This window comes from Solanum stenotomum, chromosome 3 (genome assembly GCF_019186545.1).
Source record: "Solanum stenotomum isolate F172 chromosome 3, ASM1918654v1, whole genome shotgun sequence".
Taxonomy (NCBI): domain Eukaryota; kingdom Viridiplantae; phylum Streptophyta; class Magnoliopsida; order Solanales; family Solanaceae; genus Solanum; species Solanum stenotomum.
In genome coordinates this window covers 4,598,561-4,624,340 of record NC_064284.1, presented here as the reverse complement: position 1 = coordinate 4,624,340, position 25,780 = coordinate 4,598,561, and the positions used below count along the sequence as shown (strand labels likewise).

Here is a 25,780-nt window from a genome sequence, read left to right as displayed (position 1 = left end):
ATAAATCATTGGTTCTTTAATCAACATTAAAAGGAAAAAAAAGAATAAAATAAGAATATATATATACACAAAGGCATTTCGTAAGAACAAAAACACATTTAAGTTGCATAAATTTTACAATTGTGATGTGTCTCGCGAAAAAAATCAAAAAATTGTTAACATATTCAAAAGAGAAATTACTTACAATATTAATGTTTTTTATATGTAAGATAATATAGTGTTTTAATTTTAATGACTCATAAATTTTAAGTATTATTTTATAAATTCAGTGATATTAAATGGATGATTTTACTAGTTTCTTTATAAAAGCATTTCAAATTCCAGCCACTTCCAGCTATTTAAGTGTCCCCCTTGTACCAAACAAACAATATTTTTGTTAGTAGAATATAAAAAAGTGAATAGTGGTGGACAAGCAAGAATGGAAGATGGCGGCCATACCGAATATAGACAGACAGTTAAAATGATTAACAAATTCCGTATTTCGTACCGTGCTTCAATTTCCTCATTCTCTGCGCGTTTTGTAAAAATCAAAACCGAATTCCTTAAACGGAGAGAAAGAGAGAGACTAATAGTATTTTAATGACAGCCATGAATTATCGCACTATTTCTCCAGCAATATTTATTTGTTTTCCTCCATTTTCTCCCTCAAAACATCAAAACCCCCTTACTAATTTCATCTTATTTTAACTTCAAAATCACTTTTTTTTTCCCTTTCCAAGAACCATTCTTTTTTGGAAATCTTGATTGTTAGACTTCTTTTTCTTTTTGGGTATTCGAATGTGAATCATAAGAATCATTCTTTTTTGGGAATCTTGATTATTGGACTTCTTTTCTTTTTGGGTATTCGAATGTGAATCAAGAAACTCATAAGATGCAAGAAGGGAAGACTTTGTTCGCCAGAATCGATGATTCTCCTATGTTTCGTCAACAGGTAAAGAATTTCAATCTTGATTCTTGATTTTATTTCAAGAAAGTTGCCATATTTGATGGTACCCACCTGTCTGTGTTATCAGCTTAGCCTATTTTAACGGTAGAAATAACTCCATTATGATGCAGGATGCCTAATCAATTTTGACTATTTGAGGTTTCTGTCAGTCAATTAATATTTTGGGGGCTTATATATATATATATATTTTTTTTTTATTATTTTTTTATTTATTACAGTGGTGTCTTGGCTAGCTAGCATGTGGAAACTTGCTACATGCCACCAATGTAGATATCGGTTAACTATGTTCACCAAAGCTTACACATATGAGAATAGATTATATGGTGTTGAGGTGTTTTTTGTATCCACTAGAATTTGACCCCTGATCTTAAAGTTTGTTACCTACCTCATTGACCTCTAAACCACACCTTGGATGCTGTTTATGCGCTTATATTTATGCAGACACTGTTGTTTTCTTGTCTCCCTTATCCTTTAAATGGAATTTATTTTGTCTTAAGTTACATGGCCTTAAAAAGTGAAACATAGTAAGCTGTTGATTTAGCATTTTATCGGACAGTTGTTTGGACTGTAATTGGGCTTTGAGGAATCTGGTTTGTCTGGAATAAACCCTGAGACTATGAGGATTGGGATAGTTTACCAAAGTGTATCATCAACAACCAAGGAGAAACAAGTTATGCTTTAGCTGAAATATTCTTCCTTGAACGAGTGTATAATTATATTTTGTTAGATGTCAACTGCTACAATTAAGCTGATTTGTGGTATATAGCCCATGGTTAGATGATAGGTGTAGCACTCACTCATTCAATAGGAATGATTCTATAGATCTGTTTGATGATATGCCAACAGTTAACTGACATATAATCTAGGGCTAGTATATCTTATTATAACTAGATCTTAACACCTCTGCAAGTAAGTGTGTTCATACACAGCTGGTCAAGCAGGTATTTATGTGATATATACATTGAGATTGGTATTCATGCAACAGTAGTTGTACATATTTTTGTTGATGTTCTTTTACCATGAGTTGAAGTCCTTAAATTTTGTTTGTGGTGGTGGAACAGATCCAATCATTGGAGGAAAGTTCTGAGACTTTGAGGGACAAATGTCTAAAGTATTATAAAGGATGTCGAAAGTACACGTAAGTTTATTTATCCTGCTCTATCAATTTATTATCATATGTAACATTGCACAGGGCAGTCCGTTAGCAAATATTATGATGTATAAATTGGAGGTGAGAAGGGTGTACAGCTGTCCACTGCAACAACCAGTGCTGTTACTTAGACGGGGGAATTTAGTTCCACCAAAAATGTAGCAGCTTCATTCTTTAGTTCCAACAAACGAGGCACAAATTCTGAGAATATTCCAATTAATATATTATTGATCCCATAAAGTTTTAGGATGCCTGGTCATAAGACTCATACATGTAACCAAAATTTGCATGATTAATTAGGGGAATAGCTTTCTTCAGCTTTTGTGCTACCAGCTTGTCATTTAATTTAAACCTTTTAATACCATATATCAGTTGGATAACCTTGAGAAGATGTGATGCTAGAAGAGTGTAAACCTGAAGTTCTAACATGACCTCGAGCAGTTTTTTTTCCCTCAAGGGAAGTCTTACAAGTGGATTTACATTGTAAATTCCACTGCTCTTCTTTAACAATATCATACTATCTACCTTAAAATTTGAGGGAACATCCAATGCAGATGTATTATCTGGATATATCAATTTCTGCACTATTCATTGCCTCGTCTTGTAAAATGATGGGAATGTATTATATTATTTTTACTCATCTTTGTTTTCTAACACTATAACTGACTTGACAGCTGTCCATTTTAATCTCTGTACATGCAAGCTGTAATCTAAGCTCTCGTTAAACCATCCTCTCACAATACACTTCCTTCTTAAAACCTTATTTCGTTCCTTCAGATGATTCTCTATTTCGAACCACTAATTCATATTTAAGTCGCATGATTCTCTATTTCTAGGCTACATCATCTTTTATGTTAGTTGCCTGATGAATCATTTGGCAGTTGGCTTGAATCAGTTTCACAAAGATTGCTTGTCAGCGAAGTTGATTCACAATTGATTTTTTCAGCAAGGGATATCATGGTTGTATTCCAGTCTGTGTATTTCTTTCCTGCTTTCTCTTTCGGCAGCGGGTCTGAAATTACAACTAAGGACAAGCTAATATACATCTGGGGCCTCTGCTTTGCCACTATGGTTCATTAAGTTATAGTATTTCGTGAAGTTCCTTGGCAGTTGTTATTTCTTTCTGACTGTATCTTTCTACAGTTTCCTTTAAACCGGCCGTTATAATGTAAAAATATATTTATCTTCTACCTATTGACCATAGAGGTATATTGCACCATTATGGGCTGTGCTTATAGGAAGGAGTGTTTAGTATTCCTACAAGCTTCATTTCAAGGATGTTACTGGAAAAAAAAAGGCAGTATCTTAATTCTCAAGTAGTTCTGCATAAATTTTGTTTCCATGGTAATCCAAATATGCACCAACATTTTGCTATGAGCTCATTCATTTTTGTTTCCTATTTACAGAGAAGGGCTTGGAGAGGCATATGATAGAGACATTGCTTTTGCCAGTTCACTTGAAATCTTTGGTGGAGGGCGTAATGATCCCATTTCTGTTGCATATGGAGGTTTCCTATTCTCTCTTTACCTTTTCAGATCAGATTGTTTGGTATTTAGGGTGTGTTTGGTATGAAGGAAAATGTTTTCTATAAGTTTTGTACTTTTTAAACTCTCTATAATAAAATCCTCCTTGTGGTGAGCGGGTGGTGGTGGGGGTTAGGAATTGACCCTTAATGTACACTAATATTAAAAGGGGAAAAATACGAAGGAGGGGAGACCTCATGTTATCACCTCATATCCTAAGTTTGTTGAACAAGCTCAACTCTTTACATCGTGGATGCTTTATAAAGGTAATATATCCTAAATGGTGGTTACACAGTGTCAGAGCTGTGGTATGCTAGGGGACTCCTTTGTGCAAAAGGTATGCATATGCATATTACAAAGAAAAGCAAAACTTTCAAAGATGCACATGTATTCTAGATTATGATTTCTAGAAGGGCCTCAAATCTTTGAATTCAGTTATGAACCTTTTGAACTTAGAAGTGATTACCTATAGGTCCCTTATCCAAAACAGAAAATGTCTATGACCTATAGGTTCAATAGGGGACTGATTGTTTCTCATTGATTGTGATGTTCCTAATAATTGCTAAACGTTAGAAGGTTAACGACTTGGATTGGCATATTTGGCTGCACTTATCTAACTCACGTGCATTCATTTGCAATTCTCTATTTTTTTCCATTTCCACATAAAGCAACACTTTTTTGCAACAAAGAATCAATGCAAAGTCTTACTTCCCCAATTATACTAATAAATGCAAGTTGCATTCATAGGCCCTGATATGGCCAAATTTGCTATCGCTCTGAGAGAAATTGGAACCTACAAGGAAGTTCTTCGGTCACAGGTATCAGTTTCCCCCCATATCTGCACTTCAACTATTATGCAGTTTTTTCCTTTTAAAAAAACTATTATGCTGTTTATCAAATGATTTGTATTGTTAACAGTTGTTATATCTGCATGGATGTAATCCATATCCTAGTACTGGTCCATGAATTGTTTGGTAAAATTGTAGAATCATATTGTAGATAGAGTGGCCACCTCATGTTAAAGTTTAAACTACTACAGGGACGGAGGACACTTCTAATTAAATAATTATTTTTTACACGCTCTCTCTCATGCGAGCCTGATCTGTTATCATGTTGAATTATGTGACTAGAGGAGATACTTTTATTTATTTAATAATGATATCTGGACACATCTAATGTGTTCAAACTTTCTCATGCCAACTTGTTTTAGGGGTATTATTGCTCTTCTCGACTTCAAGTCTAATTTACTTTTTTCTTTTCCATTCCAATATATACTTTATACTGTGTGTGCCTTGAAATATCTTCGCCTTGTTTATTTCATTTGACTGGCATTTTTTCTGTGTCTTGCTTAGGTAGAGCGTGTATTAAATGATCGATTACTGCATTTAGCAACCATTGATCTTCCAGATGTAAAGGTATACTCACTACTTTCACTTGTAGTCCATTGTGTAGAGAAAGTTTGTACAGATAAGAAAATCTAGTCTTTTGGGTACTTCGGCTAATTCTTACTTATGAAGCACATTTACTAGGATGTTTCATTGCCCATTGGTGCAAGTACTTTTCCTTATTTTGTCAGTATATATTTTCATCTTCCTGGATGCATATAGAAGGAAGCATCTAAATGAACAATAAAGTGATGAACCAAAATTGGTCAGTCAAAAATACTTTGTAGATGAACTGACATGTAAGCTAATCAAACTTGCATAAACTTTATTTTCTGAAGTATGGATGTTTGTAGAACCTGTCCTACTGGGCTAAAGCATATGCTTGTGCACGTTATTATATGTTCTATTTATGAGAGAATGAAAACATTAGAGTAGGATTATCTTCAAAGTAAGCTTTGAATATAGGTATATGGTTGGTGTTTTGACCTCTGTTGCTGTAACCTGCCCAATGGTTCGTTGATTGGGTGAGTAGCATAATTGAAGTCGTTATGATAGTCTGAGGTTCTAATGACACTCTGAACACTGACTAAAGTTTCCACCAGGCTTCATGCTTCAACCAAATGCAAATCAAACCATTGGCAAGGTCTTCCCTCTTGTATTTCTTTGTTGGGTTCAAATCTTAGAGTTAATAGATTTAAGTGATGGAGTAGCTGGTATTCAAATTAATAGAGAAAAGAAGGAACCGAGTTAACAGAATAAGTTTAGACAAGGATTCCTCCATGTGGATAGGAAATGCTTCTTCAAAAGCAATTGAAGGGGATGGCTCGATTTTGTAGAAGTTGTTGAAGGAAGGAGCAATAATGTATGCATGCTAGGGAACTCAGTAGGTAACTTCGTCTTAACACTGACTAAAGCTTCTGTCAGATTTCAAGCCTTCAACTAAATTTGAGAAAGGACAAGATGTAGCCAAATTCTCTATTAGCTCTTTGGGCACTACTCTTACACTCTGTGTATTGATAATAAGAACAAGCATGTTAAGAGCAGAAAACCTTACCTGATCAAAGTAGAAAGCCCTTTTGCTTTCTGTTTGACAGCTACTTGAGCTTCATTCCTTTGTAGGTGCGAAAATTTTCTTCCGTAGACTGAGAAATGAATCAAGAGAGTGTGTTTTTTAAACAACAAACTAATTTGTAGTATCTGTAATTTGGTTCGTAAATGTTTAATCGATGGTTTCAAAAGACTACACTTGATGCTCATTGATTTTGTTTTGAGAATTTGTCAAATTGATACCTAGAAAAAAAAAGAAATAGGAAATAATTAAACTGGATCAGATAGAAAAAGAAATAGTTGAATGTTTCTAAGGAGTTAAGATTAGAAAAAGGCAGTGTCTTTGTTTTGGGATTATTTTCTAAGTTTAACGCCCATTATTCTTTCAAGGCAACTAGCTGGAACTCTACAATGTTATAGCTTTTTAGGGTTGCTGTAATAGATTTTTTAAGAATATCAGCTATCTGGTTTCAACATATAGATAGTTTCTGCTCCACTAGAGATATTGAATAACCTTTGAAGCATCTCATTTATACTAATAATTATTTAAATAAAAGGGGGGAGGGAGAGAAGACGCTGACAGTAACTAGTTATCATTTGGGTAGGACTTGCCTATGATTTCGATGGTTTAGTTTTTGACTTGTTCCATACTTGACCATATATGATCTCGCAGAACTCTATCCCACCCAATTGTCCAATCAACCTTACATCTCAGTTATGCAAATATATGTACAGATCTCTCTTCTTGCCCCTTTTGTAGTTCAACCACTTGTAGTGTATTCTCAAAGACCTAACACGTGTATTTTGATGTTATGTGAATTTTCATTACTTTCAGGAAGCTCGGAAGCGTTTTGACAAAGCCAATGTTGCTTATGATCAGGTGGATACAATGTCTCTCTAGTCAAATCTTTTATCTGTCGTGTGTTGAGCTTTATATTCTCGGATAATTACCCATTTAAATTGAAAAATACAGACTTGCAATGGAGTGACTTTCTGTTGGCATTGTACCTAATTGTTCTCTGTTTTTCTAATTGTACTTTCTCTTTTGAAATAGCAGACTCAACTTAGAACCTATAAATACCATTTCAAAAGGATAGGGGAGGCAGTAATTAATAATATGTCAAGTAAAAAAGCGGGAATTACTAATTTACTAGTATTGAAAACTTGAAAGCAAGATATTTATGTACCTAATATGCTAATAATCAATATTATCTTGTTTGCCAGTGGCTGCTTTTTTCTGTTCTGTGATTGGTTAGTATTCCTAAATCCTGTAACTTTAGTGACAACCTTGATTGTTGAAGTCCAAACAATGTTTGTGCATGTTAATATGTCATTTTGAATTTGCCATGGTCTTGCTCTTTGTTGTAAAAGACTTTCCTGTTGTCTTTGACATATATCCTTATCTTTTCAGATTATTTTAAGCAACAGATTTTGGTATAGTAAGACATTAATCCTTTTAAAATTGTTCAATAATGATAACTTCTAAATCCCAAACTAAGTTGGGACGACTATATGAATCATCAATATATGTTTGCTCCTTTTGGACTCATTTCATACAATCTTTTTTGAGTTACATTTTGAAGAAAAAGAGTTTTTGGGTGTCTACTTCTCGGAACTAAGGCCAACCGGGTACAAGATCTTTATACCCTTGATAACAGATTAACACCGGATGGCGTTTCCACATCTTGCTTCTATGACCTTTAAACCTTTAGAAACATCTTCACATTTGTTGAGTTGTAGCTTTCTGAAAAGAAGTTGAAATAGTTCGAAAACTAACATGATGGTACTTGGTTCTTTGTTTTGATGTACATTAAAATGATTGCTTTTATCATCTAGGTTCGAGAGAAGTTTTTGTCATTGAGGAAAAGTACTAGGATGGATATAGCTGCAGCCATTGAGGAGGTAACGAACATCGGTTCTTCTTATAATCCATAAACACTATCCTTTTATGTTGTTTATTGATCAGGTAGTTTCTATGGTAACCATTGTCAGGCAACATCTAATTTGGTAGTCCTTCCAGGAACTTTACAATGCAAGGTTGAGCTTTGAGCAAGCCCGCTTTAATCTGGTGTGCACAATTCTTTGGCAGTCGGTATCAAATAGTGATGCAACAAATAGCAAGATAATATAATTGTTGAAATATTTCATAAGTTCAGGTCGGTGCTCTTTCTGCGGTTGAGGCCAAAAAGAAGTATGAATTTTTGGAAGCTGTTGGCAGTATGATGGACAGTCATCTTCGGTTTTTCAAACAGGTCCTTTTCCTTTTCTTTTTCAGTGGAAAAAAAGTTTTAAAATGGTGAAATCTTATGCTTGTTGATATTAATGAATGCATCATGCTGAATTCAAGATATTACGTGATGCACAGGGGTATGAAGTTTTGCATCAAATGGAGCCTTATATCAGCCAGGTTAGATGCTAGTTATGAAACAGTTTTTTTGTGAATACCCTTTTCCCATGATGCCTTCCAATTTGCTTGAGGGAATGGATGATAATGTGCTACCTTCATGAAATTGAATTGTTGGGTTCTTTTTCATTCCTTTTTATTACCTTCATGACAAATATTCTCTTTTTGGCATCCATAATCCTTTTTATCCGCAATCCTTCCAATTTACAGTTCTATATAGATAAACTACCTATTTCAAATTCTAATTATTAGATATCTCTGAAATTAGTTAACGTTCACATGTCTTACACTGAAGACTTTATTACTGTTACGCAATCGCCACAAAGTAATCAAGGCTAGTTAACTTGGACTGTGTTCCGCCACTTGCGTATTGTTTTTTTACAAAGAAATATTATAATTATATTACAAAAGCAACATTTACAGCACAGTGCATTTGATCATATTAATAATAAGAAAAATAAACAGCCTCACATTTAGAAGTTGCTAGGACAGGACATTACAAGAAAGGAAATCTCCCAATACAATAAACGAAAAGGACGGATTCCTTCTGTACAGAGTATTATTCCTGTAGAGAATCTATGAATTTCAACTTTGGCATCTTGTAGGTTGCCCCGAATAGTCCAAATCGATAAACATCTTCTGTATAGCATCTTCCTTCCCTTCGAAACATCTTGCTTGATGTGCAGTTCATTTGATCTTGTAGGTATTAACACAATACATGGTAAATTGCATGCATGTGTAGTTTGCTTTTAGATCTTTCAGGGAAAAAATGGATTTTAGAATTTTTACCAATTTTGTGACTCACTAACTGCGTATTGAAGCGTAGGAAATAGTGGTATAGTGGTACCCAGAAGTCATTAACCCATGCATTCTCCAAACCTCGAACTTCAAAAGTCTACTGCTGGTCTATCAGTTTTTTGCTCAGATTTGATTTGCGCCGTTGCCCACCATAAAACAATGCCTTCGCAGATTGAACATTTGCCAAATCACAGGAAGCTCCACATTGCCCCATTTTGGTGCTTCTTGAAGCCTCGACTAAATTTTTATTCATTTTCGCTGGATCTTGATCAAAGAAAAATTAATGGTTTTGGGCATTGAAGTTACAAAGGGTCCAAGCACAAGCTTGTAAATTCAGGAGATAATTGCATGAATTCTGAATCCATTACCGACCCCAAGATTACTAGATAGGCAGATGAGGCAATTTAGTTTCTCAATCATTAATAGCTAATTTGATTTTAGTTTGTGTCTTTTTTTTGTTGTCTGTGACTCTGCATGATAAAGTTCTTCTGTTATAGTTTCAATTGTCAGCTGCTGGATCCATTATTTGTGCATCTACTATTACACTCTACTTATGTAGCATACGTGGAATTGCTTCAGTGATATACTACTAATTTTCATTGTATGCTTATGGCATCTTTTAATAGTTTTTATATGTTTTGAGGGATGCTGTTCTGTTACAGGTCTTGGCTTATTCACAAAAAGCTCAAGAAAGTTCCATGTATGAGCAGGCAGCTCTCAATGAGAGGATGCAAGAGTACAAAAGGAAAATAGATCAAGAAAGGAGATGTTCGTTCAATGGGTCTACAAATGGTGACGTCACACAACCTTTTTCCAGGAGTTCTCACAAACTTATTGAAGCAGTCATGCAATCTGCTTCTGAAGGAAAGGTATGTAGTACAATCCTGCATTTGGCTACAACTATTAGCAAATAACATTCTCTTACTGCTTACGATATTCAGTATTTGTTTTAAAGAAAATTCTACCTTTCATTTCTTTAGCTAAGATTTCAATAGTTTAGGTACAAACTATAAAACAAGGATACCTGTCAAAGCGTTCTTCTAATATCAGAGGTGACTGGAAGAGAAGATTCTTTGTTCTAGATAGCAGAGGAATGCTGTACTACTATCGAAAACAATTGAGCAGGCCATCTGTAAGTCATCAAACTAAATGTTTGTCACAAGTTCTTTCAGCTATTATATAGACCTGCTCAAATGTGGAGAATGCAGTTTCAGGGTTCTGCCAGCCCACTCCTTTCAAACAGATGCTCTTCCCCAGAACCGGGATCAGGACTGCTGAGTCGTTGGCTTTCTTCTCATTATCATGGAGGTGTACATGAGGAAAAAGCTGTTGCACGTCACACAGTGAACCTACTGACATCAACAATAAAAGCAGATGCAGATCAGTCTGATCTGAGATTTTGCTTCAGAATAATTTCACCAACAAAGAATTATACTTTGCAGGTAAATGCCTGAGGCATCCTGATAATTCTTTGGGCTGTAGTAAGAGAACTGGATTTCAACCTAGATTTCTAATCAACAATAACCTTTTAGTAAAGATATATCCTTTGGCTATTCAGGCAGAGAGTGCAGCGGAGCAAATGGACTGGATAGAAAAAATAACAGGAGTTATTACTTCATTGCTAACTTCCCAGACACCTGAAAGGGTAAACTAGAAAATAAGTATATAAGTCTTCCTTTCCTTATTTTTGTTGTTATATCTGATAATATGATTTTTTGGTGTTCAGCATTTCTCTGGTAGTCCCATTAGTGAAAGTAGTTCTATAGGAAGTCCAATTGACCATGATCAAAGAGCAATGGAAGAGTACACATCTGGGAGGGATCTTACTGGTAGATCTTTCATACGCCCATCCAAAAGTTCAGTGCACATCCTCAGCACGAAAAGAGAGAAACCAGTTGAAGCACTAAAACGGATACCTGGGAATGATAAATGTGCTGATTGTGGTGCTCCTGGACCAGAATGGGCTTCTTTAAATCTTGGACTTCTTATATGCATTGAATGTTCTGGTGTTCACCGGAACTTTGGTGTACATATATCCAAGGCAAGCCAACTTAGTTACATTTTGCACCTAAGTTTCTTTCTGTGTGCATAATCAGAAACTTAATCTTCTTAAACCTCTCTCATTTCATGTGGGAATAGAAAGTCCTGCTGTCAAGTTAACCATGTGCATCTTGTGTAATTGTCTGTTAGAGCTTTTACAAGTATATGTATCATCTTTCTGTGTAAAAATTAAAGGAGACCCATTCCAAAAGAAGAAAGGAACTAGATACCTCAGTTTTAACCACGCAATCTCTTGATGATAGATTGGACCTCTTCTTTTGCTGCTGAAATTTTTGAAATACCTAGATACATGAAAAAATTGGTGAGGAGTGAACTTTCGTTCACAATTAAAATACTAAATGAAGTCTGATCTTATCGTGTTTAAACTTCTGAGGGTTGTACTTGATAATTCTCCTTGTTGTCATTGTGAAATCGTTTCTTCATTTAGTTTGAGTTTTTAAAATATTTTATTCATTTATTTTCTCCAAATTTACACTTGTCAAAAGAAGAAAGTTTGGCTCTTTTCATCCTCCAGTTTTTTTGTTTTAGTTGTATTTAGCGCAAGCCGCAAATCAAGTTATGATCAGAATGACAGAACTTGAGTACAAAATATGAATTTCAGTAAACCAGAGTAAAGTGGAAGTGAGAAGAGAATACCTTAACTGCATTTTATGTTAATTTTCTGCGGCATATCCGAAGAGAAAGGCTATAATATGAGACAAGAGAATCATGTTGCTGAATGACAATGCAGTATTCTGTCCATTTTCCCCTTTCTTGTTTAGATTTAGAATAGTTTGTCCTTTGTTAAGCACTTCACTTGCTTAAAAAATAATAGTTTATAGACCTGTGACAGATGATCATGCAAAAGATGAAGTTTCCTTTTCTGAAATTATCTAACAGTTTTCAACTTTGAATTGTAGGTAAGATCTTTGAAACTTGATGTTAAAGTGTGGGGGCCTTCAATCATAACGCTTTTCGAGGCACTGGGTAATGTGTTCGTGAATTCTGTTTGGGAGGAGCTGTTGCATGCAAGAAAAACGTTTCAGGCTGATGAAATACCAATGCGGTTTTTTGAGTCTGAAAAACACAAAGAGTTCTTTGGAAAACCCAGTTATGCTGATCATATTTCAGTAAAGGAGAAATTCATTCATGCAAAGGTACTTCTCCGAATAGTCAAGCTACTTCCTTTGCCGTCTGTTCAATCTCTTCAAGGGGTTGCTCGTCTTGTAATTTTCTTTCTCAATTAAAGCTGACATCATCAGCTCATTACTCCAGTTCTTTCAATTGTTTAGCCCTTAATGTGTCCAGGTTTATGGACATTGCACATTAGGCCTAAGAGTGACCCTATAGTTTATCTAGTTGCCTTTCTCTGGTATTATCTCCCAGTTCAAAGCTAATAGAAGAGATCGGTGGTCTAGGACATTGCACATTCTGCTATGTAAGATGGATGTCAAACATTTTCTCTCTGGTGTTCTCCTAATTTCTTATATTTTTCAAGAACTTATGTGATACCACAAAAGTTAACAAAATTACGCCTGCAGTTTTTGTTAGAAGCATGACTTGATCTGAAGACTAAAGAAGAAAAGAACCATCCTAGGCAAAAAAATATACTGTAAATATTTTATTCTAGGTTAAATTGAGACTCTTCTTTGTTACGTAATCTTGACATTTGTCGTCTTTTTATTTTGGTAAAATCAAAGGATCTTAGTTAATTAAATATTTGGTGATCATGCATGTTATGACTATGAAATTGATGAAGTATGTTATGCACAACTATTAGCATCTTTTGCTGGTATGTAGTAGACCGCGTACAAATAATATATAAAGTTGAAATATTTGTTTGAATGAGGTTATATCCCTCTATGTTTCAAAATGTTCATCTTTTCTGTTGTGCGACTCTGTTTCGTACCCAACGCTGGTATCCATATCTGCGTTACACAGACATTATTCATAGGTGAATAATCTCGTACAGTTTAGATGTGTTGCCTGTCTCAAGCTCTCAGCACAGTGTATAGAGGCCTTCTGTGGCATTTTTGTGTGCAAATGAATATGTAGTACTAATGGTGCTCCCCTATGTGCAACTAGTCTGCATGTGGTAACAGAAAGAACTCTTCCTAAATAATTCAAATCTCTATAGCTAGCTTTTCTGGTTAAATGTGAATTAATGTATGTTTGCTATGTCTGTTTCTGGTTGCAGTACGCAGAAAAACGTTTCATTCACAAGGTGAAGGACACTACACACCTCCTTTCGGTTGCAGAACAGTTGTGGGAAGGTGTCCGTGCAAATGACAAGAAAGCTGTATATCGTCTCATTGTGGTCTACCAAGCTGATGTTAATGCAGTCCATGGGGAAGAAGCATCACCTGGTACGTCTCAAAATCTAGAGACTTGTTCTGATTCGAACAAAACCTGATTAACATCATCTTTTTAGGCAGTGATAGTTCAAGCTCATTTAACCCACAAAGTGAAAGTGAAGAGCATTGCATTGATGAATTTCTTGATGGCTGTTCCTTACTTCACCTAGCTTGCCAAACTGCTGATATTGGCATGGTCGAGCTGCTTCTGCAGCATGGTGCCAACATAAATGCTTGTGATTCACGAGGTCAGACCCCACTGCATCATAGTGTTATGAGAGGAAGAACTGCAACTTCCAAACTGTTACTTGCGAGGTAATTCTTTGTTTTTAAGTTCGCTGTTAATCCTTATAAGTAAAGATAAAAAGGGTACTTTGTGTTTAACCATCATTCTGATGCATGCACACATGCTTATGCTTGTCTCTATACCCTGCAAGCACACACTTACGCTTGTCTCACTTACCATAGTTCTTTCTCTCACAACCTAGAAGCCTATGCTTGTATATCTTCAGTTTTAAGTTTGCGAAACAAACTAATGTTTGGATATTCACAAAAGTTCCGAAGGAGCTCGATGTTAATGGCATGTACCAGAGCATTCTATAAATTTTTATTTGTTGAAGTCATGGGAGTCCACAGCTATTGTGCCGACATTCAGAATATTTATATCTCGCATATGCCAAGGGAGTGCTTTATTGGGAAACTCCACCTATCTCATGGGTGGTCGGACTTCTAATCCCAAGTTAAGCTTAGTTCATGAAGCTGCCTCTGTGAGAATTAGTTACAACTCAGAACCGTAACTTATACTTGATGCATCATGTGAAGTATCTCAATGCAATATTGTGTATTTTTTTTATTCAATGAAATGCTTCAATGAATAAAGTGGTGGTTAGACCAGCTTTGTTATATGGGGTGGAGTGTTGACAGATCAAGAGTTCTCACATTCAGAAACTGAAAGTGGTGGAGATGAGGATGCTACGATGGATGTGTGGGTATACTAGAAGAGATGGGATTCAAAATGAGGATATCCGAGACAAGGTGGGGAGTGACTTCGGTGGAAGACAAGATGCAGGAAGCGAGGTTGAGATGGTTCGGGCATGTGATGAGGAGAAACAAAAATGCCCCAGGTGGTGTGAGAGGTTGGCTATTGATGGATTCAGGAGAGGTAGAGGTAGACCGAAGAAGTATTGAGAGAGGCAGAGGTAGATGTAGAGCGAATAAGTATTGAGGGGTCGTTTGGTTGGGAACAAGTTATCCCAGGATTAGTTATCCCGGGGTTAGCTATCCTGGGATAACTTATCCCATCATGTATATGTCACTATGATATAAATGGCAGGATAAGTTATCCCAAACATGGTAACCAAACAAGTTACAAAATTTTTATCCCATCACTATTTATTTTTATCCCTCACACCAAACGACCCTGAGAGAGGTAGAGGTAGACCGAAGAAGTATTTAGAGAGGTGATTAGACATGATATGACGCAGTTGCAGCTCACCAAAAGTGTAGTCCGTGCAACTTAGCTTTTAGCATTCACTTGTACAGTAAAACTCTTTTCTTTTGAGGAAGTTGTTTTTTGCATTAAAGTTGGTTCTCTTGAATTTCTCGTTTAGTTCAACTTTGGATGTTGATGTGTTGTGGTTGAAACAATCAGCTTTTTTCCCGAGTCTAGTCTTCAGTGACCGTTTCATAAGAGTATCTAACCTGCCCACCCTGATCTGCCTGCTGCAACAGTTTAAAAAGATTTGTTGATCTGTAACTCTATAAACAGGACTCTTGTTATTTTGTTTGGAATAAAGCTTGACGAATACTTTATACTTTATAAATTAATCTCTCTCTCTCTCTCTCTCTCTTATTCGTTCTACCTCTCTTTATTTGTCTCTCTTCTGCACTTCTTCTCCCTTTTCTCATTTCTTGCCCTTCCTGCACGTCTTTTTGGAACTACATTAGACTTGCACTTCCAACTTTTTGGTCAGTACTTTGCTCAAATTTGAGGGGGATTTATATGTTTTTGGATCAATAATGAACTTAGCTATGATTATGTTTGAACCATCAGACTAATGATCAAGATCGTCTTGTCCTGTGTAACCAACTACACAGTTGTATCATTTGTATATTTTAAATCATCTTTATCTGACCAATATGATTTATTTTGAACAGGGGGGCCAACCCACGCATTGCTGATCTTGAAGGCAAGACCCCATGTCACCTTGTCTCAGAATTAGCCCTCAATGATGTGGAGATTCTTTCCCTCCTGAAAGTTGCAAATAGATAGCAGCAGCACAAAGGTCACTCGGAGGTAAGAGTTTCCACGTCCCACAGAGTGATGCGTTTATCTTCAAAGCAACTAAGGTTTAAGCTATCTCGGAAAACAGCTTGCTATAATGTCCAGGTCTTCGAGATTTTAATATATGCAGCCTTCATGGAATGAAGGAGAGAAATCTCTTTGCGTTGGCAAATTGGAGCGAAGAGATGATATAACAGAGAGTGCCCAGGATGTTTAGTTTGCTGCTTCACTCATGCTTCAAGATGCATAATCCACTTGTTCATATGTATTTTTCAGCCTTTAGTTTCTTCTCTATAATTTCTTGCAGAGCTTACAGAATTAGACAGTAGATTAGTTGTAAATAGTTTGTTATATTAAATTAGTTTGAGATGCTGTAGAAACTGAAGAGGTGCAAAGTGATAATTTTTTTTCTTCCCCAACTATATATATAAAGCAAACTCATGTTGATCAATTGTTAATATTTGTTTCGATTTCTAGCTTAGATTCTCCAGAGTGATTTCTTATTTTCATGGTATCGAACTGATCTCTGTATATTGGGAGGATGTGCTCGGGCTCAACATCACGGTCCACTACCTCATGTGAGTTCAGTTCGATATCATGTTCAGGACGAGGAATGAGGCTTGACAGTCAAGCCCATACACAAGTCATAAATATATGTAGAATGTATTTCCATAATTTTGTCATCTTAAAGGATGTTACGTGGAAAGTTAGTACTAAAGAATTATCAAAAAAAAAAAAAGTGCTACTTTTGGAACAAACAAAAAAAGGAGTGTAAGACAAACAAATCAAAATTGAGTTGGAACTGATTATTCGAAATGAAAAATTGTTATTGGTTTATAGGAGTTATTGTATGAGGTTTACCCAATGCTAGATGTAGAGACGCATAATAGATCGATATGAACATCATGAGTTGTCCTATAATAAAATCAGTTGTTGTTGATACCTTTTTCCATAGCTAGAACTTGGAGAAGGAAGGAATAAGAGGGTCTAATGGTTATTAGTTTAATGATTTAGATTTTATCTTTTATTGAATAGCGGTTTAGAATTTTTAATGAAGAATATGTTTTCATATGAAATATTAATAGTTGAACAAATGATAAATAACAATCAATAATCGATATTTTAAAGTTTCTTTAATGATTTAGCATGTTCACAAATCGATAACCGAACCGAGCATCATACAGGCACGTGCAAAATTTGCTAATTTTGATATTTCTTCTTCTTATTTGTGATTCAGTGAATTTGTTTTTTCATTTGTGTCATAGTTAGACTTGATTCAATTAATTTGACGCAAATTGACAAGTAGTTCTCAATAAGCGTTTACTATAAAACTCCAACATACAAATTCAAGAATAAATAACTTCGTGTCACCGAAAAATGGCATCCGACAGATCTGAATCGACCGGAGATTCCAATGGCGATCGCCGGAAAGTAGCTCTGATCACCGGCATTACTGGCCAAGACGGGTCGTATCTGACTGAATTCCTTCTCGACAAGGGCTATGAAGTTCATGGACTGATTCGTAGATCCTCCAATTTCAACACCCAACGAGTTAATCACATCTACATCGATCCTCACAATGTCCATAAGGCACGCATGAAGCTTCACTATGCCGATCTTACCGATGCCTCTTCTCTCCGCCGCTGGATTGATACAATTCAACCTGATGAGGTTTACAACCTCGCCGCACAGTCTCATGTTGCCGTCTCCTTTGAGATCCCTGATTACACCGCCGACGTTGTCGCCACCGGTGCTCTCCGTCTTCTGGAGGCTGTCCGTTCTCACATTTCTGCTACTGGAAGATCAAATATCCGTTACTACCAAGCTGGTTCATCTGAGATGTTCGGATCCACACCACCACCGCAATCTGAATCTACACCCTTCCACCCTAGATCCCCTTACGCTGTATCCAAGTGTGCCGCGCATTGGTACACCGTCAATTACCGTGAAGCGTACGGGATCTTCGCTTGTAATGGGATCTTGTTCAATCATGAATCTCCCAGGCGGGGTGAGAACTTTGTCACTAGGAAGATCACTCGGGCTGTGGGTCGGATCAAGATTGGGCTACAGAGCAAGCTGTTTTTGGGGAATCTGCAGGCATCCAGGGATTGGGGTTTTGCTGGGGACTATGTAGAAGCAATGTGGATGATGCTGCAGCAAGAGAAGCCGGATGACTATGTGGTAGCAACCGAGGAGTCCCACACGGTAGAGGAGTTCTTGGAAGAGGCATTTGGTTATGTAGGATTGAAATGGTCGGATCATGTGGTGATTGATAAGAGGTACTTTAGGCCTACAGAAGTTGATAATCTTAAGGGAGATTCGAGCAAGGCTAGGAAAGTTTTGGGATGGAAGCCCAAAGTTGGATTCAAACAACTGGTGAAGATGATGGTGGACGAGGATGTCGAATTGGCTAAAAGGGAGAAGGTTCTTGTTGATGCTGGTTACATGGATGCTCAACAACAGCCTTGAAAGCTCTATGTAATGCCACTTACATTTGCTAGTTACTTTGCTCTAGTTGAAAATTGTATTGAAGATAGGCACCATGCTATTTTCTATTGTTATTGTTGTTCATGACTTCTTTTTAAATACAAACATATATGAGTCATCTTTTTGGATCAAACTCAATTGTTAAGTTTTGAGGAATCGTATTCTAATTATTTGAGTTTTGCTGCTTCAATGTTGGAAATGGAACAGTCAAATTGTGTTCAAGTTTTTGTGTAGAAATTCAGATATGCCGAACTATAGATTTACACAGTAAAAAAAAACCACACAAAGACATTTATTACTATTGGTGCTTCCCGTATGTGTGTGGTAATAAAGAACATTTGCTAAATAATTCACATCTTTATAGGGTATCTGGCTAAAGCCTCTCTACCTGAGGTAGAGGTAATGTCTGTGTACGCTCACCTCCCCAGACCCCCCACCCCACCCCACTTTGTTACTGGGTATGTTGTAGTTGTAGTTTAATTTATGTCTGATTCTTGTTGCAGTATGCAGAACCTGCTTTCAGTTGCAGAACAGTTGTGGGAATGTGTCTGCAAATGACAAGAAAGTTGTATATAGTCTCGTTGTTGTCTACCAAGCCGATGTTAATGCAGTAGTCCATGGTGAAGCGTCTCCTGGTGTGTGTTTGCAGTGTAGAAGACATAAAGAGGTATATGTATAGGAAGTCGGAATCCTCTAGAGGAAAACGTAAATATTGAACTTCCATAGCTGACTGCTTTGTTAAATTTACTGCAAAACCCTGAAGTGCTTTATACAAAACATAGTTAAACAAGAATTTTTCCAGCTGGAGATCTACTTGTACAGTAAAACTCATTCTTTTGAGGAAGTTGTTTCTTCCATTAAAATTGATTCTCTTGAATTTAGTTCAAATTTGGAATTTGATGTGGTTGAATCAGGATTTTCCCGAGCCTCGTTTTCAGTGACAAGAAGTATCCAACTTGCCACCCTGATCTGCCGGGCTTCTAGAGCTTAAAAAGATTTGTAGTCTTCCTCTGCCCTGTCATGCCATCCCTGTTAAGAAATCTCTACTCGACTCTGTTATTTTGTTTGGAACAAGCTGATGAATTGTTCATTCTCTTTTGTTCTCTCTTAGTCATATTCTTTCTACCTCTCTTTCTTTTTGTTTCTCTTGTTGTACCTTCTTCTCCGCTTTCTCGTTTCTTTCCCTTCTCTATCCTCCACCTTTTTTCTGGTACTACATTATAGTTGCACGGTAAGTGATACTTGGCTCGAATTTGAGAGAGGATATATATGTTTTTGGATCAATAATGAGCATACTTCTGATTATGTTGAACCATCAGACTAATGATCAAAGATCATCTTGTCAATGGCCATGTTTAATCAACTAAAGCTGTATCATTTCGTTTTGACCAATAGAATTTCGTTTGAACGGGGGCTAACCCACGCATTGCTGATCTTGAAGGCAAGACCATTTGTCACCTTGTCTCAGAATTAGCCCTCAATGATGTGGAGATTCTTACCCTCCTAAAAGTTGCAAACAGATAACAGCAGCACATAAGTCACTCACAGCTTGAAGTTTCCACGTCCCAAAAAGCAACGAAGGTTTGAGTTATCTGGGGAAACAGCTTGCTCAGTCCAGGTTATTCATTCTGCCAAAGGAAATTTTAATATGTAATGATATAAAACAGAGAGGGCCAAGTTACAATGTCACGCATGTCTTTCATCGAAATAACTTCTTGATGTTTTTTTTATACCTTAGTTTCTTCTCTAAAATTTTTTGCACATTGTACAGTATTGGGCAGTACTCAACTTGGGCAAATGTTCATCAAGGACTCGAACTTGGGCAAATGTTCATCAAAATACTCTATACTTTTTTCCAGTGACAATGTGAAGCCTATACATAAAATATTAAAGTTTTACAAAACGAATAATCATTAGATAGTGAGACATAGATCTACAGCTAACAAGAGACATCCATCCTAGTTTCAACGCTGGTAGGTAACTTCAGAAGTGCATCAGAGGGGTTGAAAACTACACGAGAAACTCCTTGGCATCCTTCTCCAAGAACCTACATAAAGACAGAAAGGAAACTGTGAGCAAGCAGAATTGTTTCTGATACAAAAGCTTTGACATTGGTATTCAGTATGTATATTACTTACAGTTACTCAAATGTGCACATCAAGGTTTCCTTGCCTTGCTTTTCCTCAATAGACCAAGGAAAAAGCACCGTGATAAGGATGACATAGCAGAGTGACCATAGAACCGAAGAATAATGTAGCAAGTTCCAAGGAAAGAACTTCACATGCAAGCTGCAGTGCTACAAACATTTGCTCCTTCATAAATGGAAACAACTTATATCAGATAACATGAGAATAAATAACACTGAGTTGCAGACATTCTTTTTCAATCAGGCAACTAAATTATGCTGAAACTTGATCATTTGTCAGTTCATCTTAATAGTCTCACCACTCTAACCATGCAAATCTGGTTGCACGGTATAAACAACAATATGAACCCACCAACTCTGCCAACAAAAGTTTTATGGACTATGACCAATAAAACTTCAAAGAGCAATTATTCATCGAGCTAGTATCATCATAAAACAATCCTCAAGGTCTTTAAATATCAATATTCTCATCATTAGTGTGTTTGGCGAGTAGAGATGGATGAGAAAATGTTGACACATCAAAGGCATGGTGCATGACAAAGCAGATGAGCCACCTTCTCTTTTTAAATAAGCAAGAATTTTGTTAACATTCAAACCCCACATTAAGAAAATACTGGATACATATATTTTGTACACAGAGATAAAATCACTATCCTATTTCAGGTAGTAAACTTAAAAAATTCAGCAGTTCAACAACAACATACCCAGTGTTGTCCCACAAGTGGTGTCTGGGTTCGCCATCGAGCATCCACGGTCAGAAACCGCAGAGAGAACGGATTAATCCAGCATACAACATTCTTGTTGAGCTAGTCTTGAAGCTGACAAGTAACTTATAAGGCTGATTACTTTGGAGTGTTGCTAATACTTTCAGTATGTTCATCTATCTGACAATGTCTGATTAAGTCATTTGAAGTCATGGAATTGGAGATCCAGTAAAACTTTACCATGGTCTCCATAACCATAGGTAATATTTCAGAATATCCTGCTTGATTTAATCCGTGGGCTAAAGTACTGCACATAGCAAGACTAGGTACAAAACCTTGCTCTCCTATTTCATTGAGTGATGCCAACAATGCCGAAATTTCTCCCTTCTCACACCAAGACCCTACTAATGTTTCACTTACATGTCCTTTCAAAAGACCTTTAGCCAAAAGTTCATTCCAAAGACTGAAAGCTTTATGTAGATTCCCTTCTCGGTAAAGTGCATCAACCATTGAGCTGTAGACTACTTCATCAGGCTGAATGCCCCTTGCCACCATTTCCTCAAATAGTGAAAACACCTTCAATTTTTCTCCAATTCTGTGATAACCTTGTATGAGTGAAGTGTAAGTCACAATGGTTGGTATCAGTTTCCTCCCTTGCATCGTTTGGAAAAGCTCTTCTGCTACTTTCATCATTCCGTTCTTGCAACAGTAGTCAATTAAAATGGTGTAAGTTACATGATCAGGCAGGATGTGCATATCAGACATACCCTTCACCAACTCCAGTGCTTCACTCAATCTTCCTAACTTGCAAAACCCATCAATCAATGTGTTGAGAGTAAGAGTAGATGCAATTCCCTTCTCTACCATTTCATGGAATAATGACAATGCCTTCTCTATCTCTCCTGCCTTGCAGCATCCATGAAGAAGAGCATTGTATACGAAGGCATCCGGTTGAACACCCTGCAAAGGCATTTCATCTGAAAGGCGAAATGCCTCATCTAGATCACCAGCTTTGCAGTAACCATCAATGATTGTAGTATATGTCACACCATTTGGTGCTAAACCCTTTCCAGAGATACCATCAAACACTTCCCTAGCTCTCGATAGGTCACCTGACTTGCAAAGACCACCTATTAAGCTATTATAAGTGACTATGTTTGGTCTAACACCTTTCTGACTCATTTCATCAAGAAGTAGAAAAGCCTTTTCCAACTTACTCTGCTTGCAGAAACCAGAAATTAGTGAGGTGTAAGTGAACACATCAGGAACTAGACCCTTATTATAAAGTTCAGATAAAACATCCATGGCATCTGACAATTTCCCATTCTTTGAGAGGGCATTGATAAGAATACCATAAAGCTGAGCATTTGGCAGTCGACCTATTTCAAGCATGCGATTCAATACTGAAAATGCTTGTGATATATTCTCATATTTGCAGTACCCATCAATGATACAAGCAAAGGTGACATAATTAGGCGCTATACCACGATCTATCATCTCCCAGAAATACTGTTCTGCAACTTGCATATTCCCTGCCTCTCTATACCAAGAAATAAAAGGCCCAAAACTATATGAATTCGGTCTCAGTCTTCTCTTCTCTATTTCAACGAGACACGCTTTTGCTTCATCTATCCTTCCCACCTTACAGAGCCCACTAATAATTGAATTATAACAGAAGATATCAGGTAATATACCATCCTGCCACATATCCTGCACAATATGTTTTGCTTCTTCAAATTTACCATCCTCTACATAACCTTTTATGATTGGGGTGTAGATGATAACATTTCGTCTCACGCCAGCTGCAATCATCTTCTCCAAAATAAGAATTGCTTGACAGAGATCTCCAGTGTTGCAGAAAGCATTAATCAGCACACCATAAGTATAGGCTGAAGGTACCAAGTTTCTGTCAGTCATCTCAACCAAAAGTTCAGAAGCCTTATCCATGTTATTCTTGCGACCATAGCCCTCAATTAAATAATTGTATGTTTGCACATCAGGGAATATGTCCATATCAATCATGTCAGCCTTGATAGTTACTGCTTTGTCAATCTGGCCAATTTTGCAAAGCCCGTTTATGATAGAATTGTAGGTCATTAGATTCAAACTCTTCCCACGTTCAACCATTTCATCCTTTATTCTAAATGCCTCGTCCACCTCACCCTCCTTCATGAATCCATCAATTAACGCTGTATATGCAAAATGATCCGGGTTCAGACCTACTTCATACATTTCATCCAAAATCTGTTTTGCCTCCCTGGATTTCTTTTTCTTACAGAAGCCATCAATGAGTGTGCTGTAGGTATAGATATCCGGAACCAATCCCTTTCCTTCCATTGACTTCTTTAGCTTCAATGCTTCATCAACTGTACCTGTCCCACACAAGCCTTTGATAACCACATTGTATGTAACCAAGTTTGGATTGCACCCCTTTTCTCCCATATCATGAAGAAGTCTTTTAGCATCCTTAATATTGCCAATCTTGCAATAAGCATTGATCACATTGGTGTATGTATAAACATCAAGACTAATCTTGCTCTCCAGCATTCCCTCATAAACCTTCCAAAACAGTTCCATTTTATTACCATTTAGTAATTCATTCAACAACGTATTACAACACAACAAACTCGGGAAAAAGCCTTCATTTTTAATATCCAAGAACATAGAAACAGCCTCATTTAGCATACCCTTTTTCCTATAAGCATCAATTGGCAGCTCAAACACCACAGTCTTTGAGTTAAACTTATCACATTCCTTGTAACATTTAACCAACGAACTAACAATATCCCGTACTGGAAATCGTCTCTGAATCATTTCATCAAACACATGCTGGGCGGGTGCAAAATTGTTCGAATTACACAAAGCCAAAGCAAGAATGGAGAAAGAATCAATGTGAGCAATACCCAATTTATGATTCGACCAGTCAAAGAAGTCAAGCAAGCGTTTAGGGTTGACAAGTAATTTGTTCCAATCAAGAACGGACTGAACCACATCTGCATTTAGCTTTTTAGGGATTTCTGACGACTCCAAAAGTAATTTCCAGTTCTTAAGTTTCAGAATCGTCGAGATTTCTTCCGCTGTTGATTTACTTTCCGAAATCTTATCTTTCAAAATCGTCGAGATTTCTTCCACTGTTGATTTACTGTGGGTATAGCGCATTGATTTCTTGATTACATGTCTTCGATAACTCCAATTGTAGATAATCAATATCCTTTTTGACAATACGAGATTCATAGTTTCTTAACAAACTTGTCCAGATTACCATAACCAGTTAAATAAGTGTAGATCTCAAAGAGGATTTTTGCAGAGGAAAGTGAACAGGGATGACTTTATGTATGGTATTATTTAGTATGTTGTCATGACTCAATGGAATAATTTTTTAAACATTTTAATTTGAGTATTTTATAATATATAATTAAAATTGGGAAAAAAGTCTGAAATATATTTGAATTTTGATCAAAATTGTTGTAATAATTTTGAACTTTGGAAATTATTTTTTACCCCTCTGCACTATATAATAGTGTATTTTAAAGGTATATATGTGTCCACGTGGACATCATAAATATTGCATTATTATAAATAGTAACGTGTTCACGTGGATACATATATACCTTTAAAATGCACAATTAAATATTGTATGTGGGTAATAGGTCATGCTCAAAGTTTGAGATTGTTACAACAATTTCGGTCAAAGTTCTGATATATTTCGAACTCTTATTAGATTTTTTTAAAACCATCTCAATCATATCGGTTTCTCTTTGGTATCGGCATGGTTCGTTTAATTTTCAATTTTTTTTAACTTTAAAAATATCATCTCAAAAATATTACTATTAAACTATTTATTTCGCAAATATGTTCTTGAAGAAATACTTTAATTCCTCACCAAGAAGACAAGAATGAAAATCTTGTTATCGTATTGTTTGATTTTAAACATTTAATTGGAGTGTTTGCATCAGCTTTGTTGTATTATCTGATAGAGTATCTATTACAATATCTTTTAATTTTAAACCTAATTAAGTAAAGGCTACTTAAAGAGCAAAGACTCAAACTCGTTTAATCATGTATGTATATATATATATATATATATATTTGAAAAATGTTATAAAATATATTTATATATTAAATTTAACATATTATTAATATATAAAATATAGTAAAAAATTTAAGAATCCCATTAGGGGTGGCAATTTCAGTCCATATTAATTAAATGAGTCCATTTTACACATATTTAATGACTTGGATCACTCATATTTTTGAATTGGGTAAATATAAGTTCATACTATTTTAAGAGTCTCTACAAATATAGTCAAAATGGGTAAAATATGGGTATCCATATTGACCCATAATAGATCACTTAGTTTTCACTTCCACTCAAAATTCTTAATTGTGCTAAAAAATAAAAAAAATTAATATTAATTTTCAAACTTAGATAATTTCTTTTTTGGAAAACAAAAAAAAATAGGGGTAGGTTGGTGGAAGGGGGGCGCCCCAGGGGGTAGGGGGTGCCGGGGG

The 25,780-nt window shown here is 36.2% G+C and overlaps 3 protein-coding genes across 4 annotated transcripts; 2 read left to right on the top strand and 1 right to left on the bottom strand.

Annotated features, from left to right (window-relative positions):
* Positions 1–506: 506 nt before the first annotated feature.
* On the top strand, positions 507–16,355 carry LOC125858500 (ADP-ribosylation factor GTPase-activating protein AGD3-like). Of its 2 annotated transcripts, none has more exons than XR_007445753.1 (19): positions 507–931; positions 2,008–2,084; positions 3,503–3,603; positions 4,367–4,437; positions 4,972–5,034; positions 6,887–6,931; positions 7,888–7,953; positions 8,072–8,119; positions 8,208–8,303; positions 8,417–8,458; positions 9,916–10,122; positions 10,254–10,385; positions 10,462–10,695; positions 10,812–10,898; positions 10,980–11,294; positions 12,214–12,450; positions 13,491–13,659; positions 13,729–13,962; positions 15,805–16,355. XR_007445753.1 is itself a non-coding variant. In XM_049538291.1 (19 exons), the coding sequence occupies exons 1-19, from the start codon at positions 872–874 to the stop codon at positions 15,917–15,919; spliced, it is 2,403 nt and encodes an 800-aa protein (XP_049394248.1). In that variant the 5' UTR covers positions 509–871; the 3' UTR covers positions 15,920–16,355. The 2 variants fall into 2 exon arrangements, 1 of the variants encoding a protein (XP_049394248.1); XM_049538291.1 differs by having other exon boundaries at positions 509–931; positions 13,725–13,962.
* An 859-nt stretch (positions 16,356–17,214) lies between these two features.
* On the top strand, positions 17,215–19,243 carry LOC125857605 (GDP-mannose 4,6 dehydratase 1). Its single transcript, XM_049537216.1, has 2 exons — positions 17,215–18,409; positions 18,922–19,243. Exon 1 carries the CDS (start codon positions 17,309–17,311, stop codon positions 18,398–18,400), a length of 1,092 nt encoding a protein of 363 aa, XP_049393173.1. The 5' UTR covers positions 17,215–17,308; the 3' UTR covers positions 18,401–18,409; positions 18,922–19,243.
* A 1,006-nt stretch (positions 19,244–20,249) lies between these two features.
* LOC125857604 (pentatricopeptide repeat-containing protein At5g61990, mitochondrial) lies at positions 20,250–24,594 on the bottom strand. The gene is made up of 3 exons (XM_049537215.1): positions 21,269–24,594; positions 20,557–20,730; positions 20,250–20,465 (listed from the first exon to the last, which is right to left on the bottom strand). The coding sequence occupies exon 1, from the start codon at positions 24,500–24,502 to the stop codon at positions 21,407–21,409; it is 3,096 nt and encodes a 1,031-aa protein (XP_049393172.1). The 5' UTR covers positions 24,503–24,594; the 3' UTR covers positions 20,250–20,465; positions 20,557–20,730; positions 21,269–21,406.
* Positions 24,595–25,780: the final 1,186 nt, after the last annotated feature.

Excerpts from the sequence above, each read along its gene's own strand:
- LOC125858500 (XM_049538291.1), top strand. The coding sequence starts at position 872 with ATGCAAGAAGGGAAGACTTTGTTCGCCAGAATCGATGATTCTCCTATG. Across the intron at positions 2,085-3,502 it reads AAAGGATGTCGAAAGTACAC|AGAAGGGCTTGGAGAGGCAT; the intron begins GTAAGTTTATTT and ends TCCTATTTACAG. Across the intron at positions 6,932-7,887 it reads CCAATGTTGCTTATGATCAG|GTTCGAGAGAAGTTTTTGTC; the intron begins GTGGATACAATG and ends TTTATCATCTAG.
- LOC125857604 (XM_049537215.1), bottom strand. The coding sequence starts at position 24,502 with ATGAATCTCGTATTGTCAAAAAGGATATTGATTATCTACAATTGGAGT.
- LOC125857605 (XM_049537216.1), top strand. The coding sequence starts at position 17,309 with ATGGCATCCGACAGATCTGAATCGACCGGAGATTCCAATGGCGATCGC.